The sequence below is a fragment of the Crotalus tigris genome, unplaced genomic scaffold, assembly GCF_016545835.1.
Source record: "Crotalus tigris isolate CLP2741 ecotype Arizona unplaced genomic scaffold, ASM1654583v1 scf7180000017791.1120302, whole genome shotgun sequence".
Taxonomy (NCBI): Eukaryota; Metazoa; Chordata; class Lepidosauria; order Squamata; family Viperidae; genus Crotalus; species Crotalus tigris.
This window is the reverse complement of record NW_024096638.1, coordinates 116,466-129,421: the sequence shown is the minus strand read 5'-3', so window position 1 is coordinate 129,421 and position 12,956 is coordinate 116,466. Positions and strand designations below refer to the sequence as shown.

General features: G+C 43.7%; 1 protein-coding gene across 1 annotated transcript; it reads left to right on the top strand.

Annotated features, from left to right (window-relative positions):
• Positions 1 to 8,874: 8,874 nt before the first annotated feature.
• Positions 8,875 to 12,134, top strand: LOC120307531 (fused toxin protein). The gene is made up of 4 exons (XM_039342386.1): positions 8,875 to 9,027; positions 9,463 to 9,624; positions 10,694 to 10,855; positions 11,952 to 12,134. The coding sequence occupies exons 1-4, from the start codon at positions 8,943 to 8,945 to the stop codon at positions 12,029 to 12,031; spliced, it is 489 nt and encodes a 162-aa protein (XP_039198320.1). The 5' UTR covers positions 8,875 to 8,942; the 3' UTR covers positions 12,032 to 12,134.
• The last annotated feature ends 822 nt before the right edge of the window (positions 12,135 to 12,956 follow it).

Below are 12,956 nucleotides of genomic sequence, written 5' to 3'. Positions count from 1 at the left end.
ACTTTTGACCATGCTGGTACTTTGTAACTAATAAAGATGTTCTTTGAGGGATTTCCAATCCTTAGAGTTCTGCTTTATTTGTCTCTGTTTGTCAGAACTATGACGTTTAAACATGGGGTGCTATCTAACAAAATGAAATTCAGTGGTGAAAAAAGTAAGGTTCTACATTTAGGCAAGAAAATGCACAGGTACAGTGTAGGTGGTACCTTGCTCAATAGTAGTAACTGTGAGAGGAATCTCGGACTCCTAGTGGACAATCACTTAAATATGAGCCAGCAGTGTGCTTCAGCTGCCCAAAAAGCCAACACAGTGCTAGGCTGCATTAACAGAGGGATAGAATCAAGATCACATGAAGTGTTAATACCACTTTACAAGGCCTTGGTAAGGCCACACTTGGAATACGGCATCCAGTTTTGGTCACCACGTTGTAAAAAAGATGTTGAGACTCTAGAATGAGTGCAGAGAAGAGCAACAAAGATGATTAGGGGACCGGAGGCTAAAACATACAAAGAACTGATTGCTGGAATTAGGTATGTCTAGTTTAATGAAAAGAAGGACTAGGGGTGACATGATAGCAGCCTTCCAGTATCTCAGGGGCTGCCCCAAAGAAGAGAGAGTCAAGCTATTCTCCAAAGTGCCTGAAGGCAGGACAAGAAACAATGGATGGAAACTGACCAAGGAGAGAAGCAACCTGGAATTAGGGAGAAACTTCCTGACAGCTAAACAATTAACCAGTGGAACAACCTGCCTCCAGAAGGGGTGAATGCTCCAACACTGGAGGTTTTTAAGAAGAGACTGGACAGCCATTTGTCTGAAATGGTGTAGGGTTTCCTGCATGAGCAAGTGGTAATAATAATAATAATAATAATAATAATAATAATAATAATAATAATAATAATAATAGCAGAATAGAAGAGAAAGAACTGGAGAAGATAACAAAATACAAAGACCTACAAATAGAAATAGAAAGACTGTGGCAAAAGCAAGCAAGGTAGTACCAATAGTAATAGGCTCCTTAGGTGCAATCCCAAAACAACTGGAGCACCACTTGAACACCATTGGCATTGACAAATTCGCTAGTAGTCAATTGCAAAAGGCGGCCTTATTAGGAACTGCTTCCATCCTGCGACGATATCTGTAATACCATCAAACATCCACATCTGCCTATCCCAGGTCCTGGGTAAGGACTCGATAGGTAGACAAAATGCCAAATCCAGTCTGAACATCTGGCTGACTGTGCGATGATCAATAGTAATAATAGTAATAATAACAATAATAACAATAATAACAAGAAGAAGAAGAAGAAGAAGAAGAAGAAGAAGAAGAAGAAGAAGAAGAAGAAGAAGAAGAAGAAGAAGAAGAAGAAGAAGAAGAAGAAGAAGAACAACAACAACAACAACAACAACAACAACAACAACAACAGAGTTGAAAGAGACCTTGGAGGTGTTTTAGTTCAACCCCCTACTTAGGCAGGAAACTCTATAGTCTCTTCTTAAAAACTTCCAGTGTTGGAGCATTCCCCGCATCTGGAGGCAGGTTGTTCCACTGATTAATTGTTCTCACTGTCAGGAAGTTTCTCCTGGTTCCAGGTTGCTTCTCTCCTTGGTTAGTTTCCATCTGCTGCTTCTTGTCCTGCCTTCAGGCACTTTGGAGAAGAGCTTGACTCCCTCTTCTTTGGGGCAGCCCCTGAGATACTGGAAGGCTGCTATCCTGTCCCCCCTTGTCCTTCTCTTCCTTAAACTAGACATACCCAATTCCAGCAACCGTGCCTTGTATGTTTTTGTTCTGTTGCTCTTGGACTAGATGACCTCCAAGTTCCCTTCCAACTATGTTGTTGTTGTTATTGTTGTTGTTGTTATCTGTCCAGTCTCTTCTTAAAAAGTTCCAGCAATGGAGCACCCACAACTTCTGAAGTCATTCCACTGATCAGCTGTTCTCACTGTCAGGAAATTTCTCTTTCCTCATCTTCTACCCATTTCTTCTTGTAATGAGGAAATTTTGGATTTCATTTCCTTCTTCCAGAGGATTAACTCTCGCATGCGATCAATATACTCCCCCTTCTTCATCCAGGGATTCAGAGCTAAAGCAAAGAGTGGAGGACCCAGGAGAAACCCTTGTGGCCCCACCCTCGATAATTCCTGTTGGATCCTGAGTGTTCTGAAAACCTGGTTTGCATATTGCTCACCTTTCACTGTCATTCTGGGTAACGTCATCAGTGCAGTGAGATTGGTCCATGGATAGGAACGGTTGGTACACAGAAGCTTCTCCTAACTGTGGAGGATTAGAGTTCTCACATGGCAGTCAAAAGAAGCAAAACAAATTCCTAAATGTCACAAGACAGAGAGGTGGAAAATGGTATTGATCATTAGGCAACGTAGGGGAATGTAGGAGGAGGTCAAGAAGTTACTGCATAGCAATACGTCTCATCGATACCAAACATTTAAAAACAGCATCCAAATAATAATTGTTTCAAGAATGATTTCTACTTTCAACTATAATAATAATACTAACAACAACAACAATAACAACAGCAGCAGCAATAATAATAATAATAATAATAATAATAATAAAATTGGAAGGGACCTTGGGGGTCATGTAGTCCAACCCCCTGCTCAGGCAGGAAACCCTATACCATTTCAGCCACATGGTTGTCCAGTCTCTTCTTAAAAACTTCCAGTGCTGGAGAAGGGAGGGAGGGAGGGAGGGAGGGAGGGAGGGAGGGAGGAAGGAAGGAAGGAAGGAAGGAAGGAAGGAAGGAAGGAAGGAAGGAAGGAAGGAAGGAAGGAAGGAAAGAAGGAATAACAGGATAACAGATGGAAGGGACCTTGGAGGTCATCTAGTCCAACCCCCTGCTCAGACAGGAAACCCTATACCATTTCAGACAAATGACTGTCCAGTGTCTTCTTGAAAACCTCCAGTGATGGAGCACTCACAGCTTCTAGAGGCAAGCTGTTCCACTGGTTAATTGTTCTGTCAGGAAATTTCTCCTTAATTCTAGGTTGCTTCTCTCTTAGGTGAGTTTCCATCCATTGCTTCTTGTCCAGCCTTCAGGTGCTTTGGAGAATAGCTTGACTCCCTCTTCTTTGTGGCAACCCCTGAGATATTGGAAGACTGATATCAAGTCATCCCTTGTCCTTCTGTTCATTAGACTAGACATACCCAATTCCAGCAACCGTTTCTTGGGGTTTGAACCCTGTCTGGTTTTTCGTTGACATGTTTTGCTTCGCTGCCAACTTGCCCCTGTGGATTTCTTTCTTTCTTTCTTTCTTTCTTTCTTTCTTTCTTTCTTTCTTTCTTTCTTTCTTTCTTTCTTTCTTTCTTTCTTTCTTTCTTCCTTCCTTCCTTTCTTTCTTTCTTCCTTTCTTTCTTCTTCTTTATTGGCCAAGTAATAATAATAATAATAATAATAATAATAGTAAAGTTGGAAGTGACCTTGGAGGTCATCTAGTCCAACCCCCTGCTCAGGCAGGAAACCCTATACCATTTCAGACAAATGACTGTCCAGTCTCTTCTTAAAAACTTCCAGCGTTGGAGTATTCACCGCTTCTGGAGGCAGGTTGTTCCACTGATTAACTGTTCTAACTGTCAGGAAATATTTAGCTTGATAAAAAAGGGGGGGGACAAGGGGAGGGAATGCAAGGGGGGAGGGAAATTGCATCTGAGCATCATCATTTCTGGTGAGAGACTGCCCAGCCCAAGAGCCCAGTGATCAGGTGGACTAGCGTGGGTCACTGGTTCCCATAACAAAATAAAGAGAAGCGATTGGTGGGTGTTAATGGGTGACCCACAGGGAAAGGGGGGGGATTAACTATGCTAGCTTTTACATGGTGTGGGAAGTCAGCACCCCCCCCCAGAGAAGGAAATATTTAAAAGGCAGAATATATTTCCCTAAAGGATTTTAAAAGCAGAAACCAACCCCGCCCCTAAGTCTCTCTGTCCCAAACAGAAACCAACTCTACAGAATTACAGATGTGTTAATCTTGTCAGAAAGACAGGAGTCAGGAAACTGGGATTAGGAAGAAAGATCTCTAGAATCAACACCAACAATCTAAGAGTCGTCAGCCACAGCCCCAGGGAAGCAGGATATGACCCTTGGGAGATAATAGGATTAACCCACCACCATCAGAATACCAGAAAGGCACACTCAGACTTAGGTCAAAGTTCATGCCACAGGAACAACTCCAAACAAAAAGGCTCCAGAGGGTATAAAAACCCACTCCCTACATGTGCTCTCTCTCTCTCTCTTTTCTTCCAGAGCCATTTTTCTGTCTGGCTCTCCTCTTCAATAAACTGCAACCTTCTTTCTAAAGCAGTCGCCATGTTGTTTATTCCTGGCTTGGACTGAACCATGATGAAGACTTTTCCTTCAACAACGGGAAACCCAGAGCTGCTTTCGCTTCATCTTCTACCAATATGGTTTATTCGGTAAATGTTGGTAAAATAATGTCCCAGGAGTTCCTTTTTCTGGATCCACCAACTGGACAATTGACAAATTGCTTGGATTTTAGAAGATGCAGGTTTCCATCTTAGGCCCAGGACTCTTCAGTCTCTTCATCAATGACTTAGATGAGGGAATAGAAGGGGAAATTGTCAAATTTGCAGATGACACTAAACTGGCAGGAAGAGCCAACAGCCCAGAAGACAAACTCAGGATCCAAAAAAAACTTGACAGACTTGAACAGTGGGCCCTATCCAACAACATGAGTTTCAGTGTGGAGAAAACGTTTTACACTTAGGCAGGAAAAACCCCAAAGATACAAGTACTGGCTCAAAAACAGCAGCTGTGAGCGGGGCCTTGGAGTTCCTGGTGGACGATCACTTCAACATGAGCCAGCCATGTGTGGCAGCAGGCGAAAAAGCTAACACAATCCTTAGCTGTATAAGCAAAGGCATAGAATTAAAATCACATGAAGTATTAGTACCACTTTACAAAGACTTAGTAAGGCCCCACCTGGGACCCTGCACCCAGTTTTGGTCACCACATTACAATAAAGATGTTGGGACTTTGGAAAAAGTGCAGAGAAGAGCAACTAAGATGATTAAAGCCCTGGAGAACAAAACATATGAAGAACAGTTGCAGGATTCGGGAATGGCCAGTCTAGAGAAAAGAAGGACTAGGGGGGACATGATAGTAATATTCCAGTATTTGAGGGGCTGCCACAAAAAAGACAAGGGGGTCAATTCATTTTCCAAAACAACCTGGAATTAAGAACAATCAACCAATGGAACAATTTGCCTCCAGAAATTGGTAGATGCTCCATCATTGAAGGTTTATAAGAAAAGACTGGATAGCCACCTATCTGAAGTGGTATAGGTTATTCTATTCTATTCTGTTCTGTTCTGTTCTGTTCCGTTCCGTTCCGTTCCGTTCTGTTCCATTCTATTCTATTCATTATTTCATTCCATATTTTCTATTCTATTCTATTCTATTCTATTCTATTCTATTCTATTCTATTCTATTCATTATTTCATTCCATATTTTCTATTCTATTCTATTCTATTCTATTCTATTCTATTCTATTCTATTCTATTCTATTCTATTCTATTCTATTCTCTATTCTATTCTACTCTATTCCTATTCATTTATTCTATTCTATTCTATTCTATTCTATTCTATTCTATTCTATTCTATTCTATTCTATTCTATTCTATTCTATTCTATTCTATTCTATTCTATTCCATTCCATTCCATTCCATTCTATTCTATATTATTTTATTCTGTTCCGTTCCATTCCGTTCCCTTCCCTTCCCTTCCGTTCCGTTCCATTCCATTCCATTCCATTCTATTCTACTCTATTCATTATTTCATTCCATATTTTCTATTCTATTCTATTCTATTCTATTCTATTCTATTCATTATTTCATTCCTTCTATTCTATTCTATTCTATTCTATTCTATTCTATTTATTCATATCTGTATATAATAATAATAATAGTAATAATAATAATAGTAATAATAATAATGGAGTAAGGACTTGATAGGTAGACAAAATGCCAAATCCAGTCTGAACATCTGGCTGACTGTGCGATGATCAATAATAATAATAATAATATTAATAATAACTGCTTCCAACCCTCAATGATATCTGTAATAACATAAAACATCCACATCTGCCTATCCCAGGTCCTTGGGATGGATTCTATAGGTAGACAAAAATACCAAATCCAGTCTGAATATCTGGCTGACTGTGTGATGATTAATAATAATAATAATAATAATAATACACATCTGCCTATCCCAGGTCCTGGGTAAGGACTCGATAGGTAGACAAAATGCCAAATCCAGTCTGAACATCTGGCTGACTGTGCGATGATCCAAAATAATAATAATAATAATAGTAGTAATAATAATAATAATAATAATAATAATAATAATAATAATAATAATAATAATAATAATATAGACAAAATGATCTTGGATAGACAAAATGATCTTGGAAAACTGCAAGAGAAGGAAGACCAACCTGAATGTAGCATGGATTGACTACAAAAAGGCATTTGACTCTCTGCCACATGATTGGATAATAAAGTGCCTAGAAATAACAGGAGTCAGTAGAAACATCAGAAAATTTGTGCAAAGATCGATGGCACAATGGAAGACACAGTTGCAGATCAATGGTGAGAAGCTGGGAGAGGTTAATATCAAGAGAGGAATATTTCAAGGAGATTCATTATCACCATTACTATTTGTTATTGCACTGTTTCCTCTGTCAACAATACTGAATAACTCAGGACATGGCTATCAAACATCAAAAACATCTGCTAGACTATCCCACCTCCTTTACATGGATGATCTGAAGCTGTATGGAAAAACATCATCTGAAATAGAATCGCTGCTCAACACTGTCCGTATATATAGCCAAGATATTGTAATGGAGTTTGGCTTGGACAAATGTGCCACACTTACTATCAAACAAGGAAAAATAGTGAAAACTGAAGGAATCAAGATGCCCCACGAAAATAACATTAAGAGTCTGGATGAGGAAGAGTACTACAAATACTTGGGTATCCTTCAAGCTGACAACATCAATCACACTGAAGTCAAGAAAAAGATTAGAGGTGAATACATCAAGAGAGTGAAGAAGATCTTAAAGTCCAAACTCAATGGAGGAAATACCATAAGGGCAATCAACACCTGGGCAATCCCAGTCATTAGGTACACAGCTGGAATAGTGGACTGGACTCAAGCAGAACTAAAAGCAATGGATAGGCAGACCAGAAAAATAATGACAATGAATCATGCCCTTCATCCACGCAGTGACATTGATAGACTTTATCTACCAAGGCAAATAGGTGGGCGTGGAATGCTACAAGTACATCAGATGGTTGAAGAAGAAAAAATGGCTTTGGAAGAATATCTGAAGAACAATGATGAAGATGCACTGAAATTAGTATATCAGGAAGGTTTACTAACTACTGGAGAGACCAAACTGGCCTACAAGAAAGATCAAATGAAGAACAGAATAGAGGCATGGGAAGACAAAGCACTACATGGCCAATACATGAAAAAAATAGCTGGGAAAGCAGATAATAATAAAACCTGGCAATGGCTAAGAGCAGGAAAATTGAAGAAAGAGACCGAGGGACTAATTCTGGCTGCACAAGACCAAGCCTTAAGGACAAATGCATACAAAGTCAAAATTGAGAAGACAGCAACAGACAGTAAGTGCCGCCTATGCAAAGAAGCTGAAGAAACAGTGGACCACTTGGTAAGCTGTTGCAAGAAGATTGCACAAACTGATTACAAGCAGCGGCATGACAAAGTAGCAACAATGGTGCATTGGAAGATCTGCAAAAAATATCATTTGCCTGTAAGCAAAAACTGGTGGGATCATAAAATAGAGAAAGTCATAGAAAATGATAAAATTAAACTGCTCTGGGACTTCAGAATTCAAACAGACAAGCACCTGCAACATAACACCCCAGACTTAACAATTGTCGATAAGAAAGACAAAAAAGTCTGGATAGTGGACGTGGCAGTGCCTGGAGACAGCAGAATAGAAGAGAAAGAACTGGAGAAGATAACAAAATACAAAGACCTACAAATAGAAATAGAAAGACTGTGGCAAAAGCAAGCAAGGGTAGTACCAATAGTCATAGGCTCCTTGGGTGCAATCCCAAAACAACTGGAGCACCACTTGAACACCATCATCGGCATTGACAAATTTGCTATTAGTCAATTGCAAATGGCAGCCTTGCTAGGAACTGCTTCCATCCTGCGACGATATCTGTAATACCATCAAACATCCACATCTGCCTATCCCAGGTCCTGGGTAAGGACTCGATAGGTAGACAAAATACCAAATCCAGTCTGAACATCTGGCTGACTGTGAGATGATCGATAATAATAATAATAATAATAATAATAAAAAAGTTGGAAGGGAGCTTGGAGGTCATCTAGTCCAACCCCTGCTCAGGCAGGAAACCCTACACCATTTTGGACCAATGGCTGTCCAGTGTCTTCTTAAAAACTTCCAGTGTTGGAGCATTCATCGCTTCTGGAGGCAGGTTGTTCCACTGGTTAATTGCCCTCACTGTCAGGAAGTGTCTCCTTAGTTCCAGGTTGCTTCTCTCCTTTATTAGTTTCCATCTGTTGCTTCTTGTCCTGCCTTCAGGTGCTTTGGAGAACAGCTTGACTCCCTCTTCTTTGGGGCAGCCCCTGAGATATTGGAATTTGTATATGTATATGTATAGAAAGGGAATGTCGAAACAATCACTTTCAGGAAGATGTAATAACATCTTACCTAACTTTCTCTCAAAGTAGCCAGCCAATCCAACTTTTGGGATTCCCCTTCTTTTGTCCAACCATCTTGTGGAAAGACAAAGGAACTAGGATTCTCACTGCATTAGGTCATCCTGATTCCTGGATCTGTAGGTGTGAAATTGCCAGTGGGGAGAATAAATAGAGCGAGCAGTCTGAGGTTAGGACAGACGGCTTCATCATGTCTTCTGGAGGTCTTCTGCTGCTTCTGGGAGTCCTCGCCCTCTGGGCAGAGCTGACCCCCGTCTCCGGCCAGGATCCTCCAAGTGAGATCTTTCAGAATGATCTTGAAACCCTTTGCTGGGAGGGGCTGATGTGATCCGAGGGCAGAGTTCTCCCCCAGGGAGGGAAAACCAAGAGCCCCAGTCTAGAACCTCTGGCTTGGTGGGGCTTCTTCTGAGAAAGTTCTTGAGATGGTAGTTGGGTGTCAGCTGAAGAGGAGACAGAAAGAGAAATGCAATTGCAGGGGAAGGCTGACCTATCTTTACTCAATGCAACAGCAGAATCAGGGCTTTAAGCCTCAGGGTCCATCCTTCAGCCATCCTCTCCAAACCCCGGAGCAGGAAACCAAATTAAATCTTCCCCGATGGCTCTTGACCATGTGCAAACCGAGCATGCTGGGAGGGCACCAGGTTGGAGTAGTGCCTTAAAGATTCTTGTGCTACTTAATCAAATAACCTCTCCCTCTCCCTATTTTAAAGAGTTTTGTTCTCTTCCTGCTGAAACCGGTCAGTGTAGAGGCAGAATTCCTCGTTTCTACTACAACTCGGCTTCGCAACAATGTGAACAGTTTTTTTACAGTGGATGCGCTGGGAATGCCAACAATTTTGAGACCAAAGATCAATGTCAGTACACCTGTGTTGGTAAGTAGGGAAGGAACTAAAGACTGACCTCTTCATCATAAAAGAACTGCTGTCTCCTAAAATTAAGCCTAGGATGGCTTAATGTAGTATCCTGGTTCTCACAACAGGCTAGGATTGATTCCGTAGAAGAGAATCTTGGGTCATTCAAGTTTGAATTGTGGAATTTCTGGCACTGTCTAAGCTTGGTGGGTTTTTTGCAGACTGTTTTATGACCCAACTAGGGAACATCATCAGTGCTAGAAGGGGGTGAGTTTGCAGAGAGGAGGAGGAGGAAGAGGAGGAGGATGACAATTTAGGGGTCCTTGATGCTCTCTGAGCTTTGTCATTTTCTTGCAGACATTTCAGGGCCCAGCTAGGTAATATCACCACTGCAGTGTGGGTTTAGATACTTCAGCTTCTCCTACAAGTCTTGGTGGGAGTGTGGTTTCCTTCTTGATAGTTCCTGGATTGGGGAATTATTTTCTGCTGGGCTGTGTGTCCCTGATGATGTGGATATTGGTGTTATGGCTCCCACCTGCCTGGTCCATGAACCACCAAGGGCCCAATTCTGAGTGAGCCTAGTTGCGTGTGCTGAGGGAGCCAGCTCAGAACTTCAACCTCCCCATTTAGCCTAAGAACTTCAGGCAACGTCTAGGAGGTCCAAGGAAAGAAGAACTCTCTGGTTGTCCATCCCCAGCTTGGGGGAGGGCGCTCTCTTGCCCCCTCTCTATTTGGGGAGGGGGCTGTGGGAGTGTGCAGGACCAGCGTAGACAGCCTCTACCTCCCATTCCCTGGAATTCCACCTTCCTCTTTGGTGGAAACCGGGGTTCTCCATGTCCACCCCCAGGATCTGTGGCTAAAGGGAGGGGAGCCCAGTTATAGGGACCCTCCCCCAGATCCTGAGAGGTCGACCCCCAGCAGGAAACAACTCTGCTTTGTGGGGAAGGAGGTGGGCAGCTGGGATCTGGCAGCATCTCACCTGGATGTATGGAGATGTTTCAGTTCCTGAAAGGCCAGAGATGGGATCTTGCTGGATCTGAGATTCCAATTCTGGAGGAATCTCTCAGTCTTGGGATCTTCTATTCTGCAGAAAAGCCTGGGGTGTGTCCCCAGGGCCCTCAACAACAGGGCCAGCAAGGCAAGATTCCTTGTCGCAAGAATTGTGAAAATGACTGGAAATGTCCTGGGCAGCAGAAGTGTTGCCGTTACGGAGGCATGACTGAGTGCAAGGATGCCGTCTTTGAGACGTTTGGTAGGTCCCGCACATTGTCACTTGTGCAGTTTGCTCAGTGCAAAGGAATGGCTGTGGGGCGTCTCCTGGGTCCAGACGTGCTCTGGGCACCTGCAGGTTTCTCTGGGGTCTCTCAGGCTCTCCTCCTGTCCATCAAAGGGGGAGCAGATGTAAGAAAAGGAAGGTGCCCCGATGTGGAAGCAGAGCTTGGTGTGGTGCAGAGGGTCCCTTCTTCCTGTCAGGGACCCCACCCCCACTCTGGGGGAGCCATGAGACTGACCCTCCCCCTCCCCCTGTCCCTTGACCTCTTCTCCTCCTGAACCTCCTTTGGGAGAATGCCCTCCCCCGTTCCAGCTGCTGCTGGACACTGTGTTGGAGAAGATGGTCCTCCTGCCAGCCTGATCAGGACGCCAGAAGGTCCCAGGCAAGGAGGACTTCCAGGAGGAGGAGAGGCTGGGACAGAACCCCTTGCCCACTTTGGTCCAGCTCATCCTCTGGGCAGACCAGAACTGATCCATGCTCAGGTGACCGGAAGGTCCACAGCTTCACCAGAGGCACCAAAGATAAGCCCACATTTATTTAGTAATAGTAGTAAAGTTGGAAGGGACCTTGGAGGTCATCTAGTCCAACTCCCTGCTCGGGCAGGAAACCCTACACCATTTCGGACAAATGGCTGTCCAGTCTCTTCTTAAAAACTTCCTGTGTTGGAGCATTTACTGCTTCTGGAACAGGAAAAAAAAGAAAGAAAGAAAAAAGGAAAACATGAAATTGCTCCCAGTCAGAGTTAGGAACATGTGAACATGCTCAAGTGGTGGCGTTGAGGTTTCTTGGAAAGAGAGGATGGGGATAACTCTGGAGGTCTTCTAGTCCATCCTCTTTCCAGTGAAGAAATCCTCAGAGCATATTGGAGAGATCCCGTCCCACCTTTGCTTGAAAGCCCCAGTAATGGAGCCCCATAACTGCAATGCGGAGGCTGCCCCTTTGCTTCCTTTCTCCCCCAAACAGGCCATTCCGCCTGATTTCAGATCTGGATCTCCGTGGCTGAAAGATTCAGCAGGATGAAGCCCTGGAGGGAATCATGCGCAGAAACCTCATGTCTGAATATTTGTTTTTACAGCTTCACCCACAAGGACACCCACCCCAATTGGATCTACCCCAATTGGATCTACCCCAATTGGATCTAGTGTTCCATCTTGAATCAGAGCCTTCTTCTGTCCTGGACCACCCTAGAGACCCTCCCCCCAAAACCCACCCTGGGTTCATTCCTTCTTCTCTGCAATAAAGCATTGGCTCCAACTGATCTCTTGGTCTCAGGTGTCTTCTTTGGCCCCTTTAGGGGTTTCGCCTCCCTACTTTGACCTGTGTCCCTGCCCCATGTCAGGGGAAGAGCATTGTTCCCCAAGGTGGCTTTCAAGGCAGTGGGGGAGGGGCACCCTGGGCTGATCAGCGTCCTCTGATGCCAGTCAGAAGACCCAATGAAAACTCCTTAAATTTCACAAGGCAGAACTTCAACTGCCCTGGGAGATGGGTTTGGATTAGGCAAGGTTGAAGAATTCAGAAGTTCTGGCACAGCAATAAGCCTCATCCACACCAAACAATTAAAGTCATCAGTCAAATAACAGTTGCTTGGATTTTGCAAGGTTGCAGTTCCTCTGACAGGGCTGCTCAGTCGAGGTCCCAATGTGGGGAACGGAGGCCAGGAGGCCCCGTGGAGTAAATGGGGCAAAGGGGAAAGAGAGTATTGGTAGCCCATGGTTGAACCATACAGTCCTTGCGGGTCCCCCAGCTTGGTGCTTTTCTTGCACACCTTTCATTACACAACTAATTAACCTCATCAGCGCTAGAAGAAAGGGGGGTTTGAGGGGGAGGGGGAGGAGGAAGACTGTGGTGTCCTTGGTGCTCTTGCACACCTTTCATTACACAACTAGCTAACCTCCCCAGTGGTAGAAGGAAGTTGAGTTGGAGGAGGGGAGGGGAAGGAGAAGGAGGAGGAGGATTGTGGGGTCCTTGGTGCTCTCTGAGCTTGGTGGTTTTCTTGCACCTTTCATTACACAACTGGCTAACCTCATCAGTGGTAGAAGGCAGTTGAGTTGCAGGGGGAGGGGGAGGAGGAGAAGAAGGA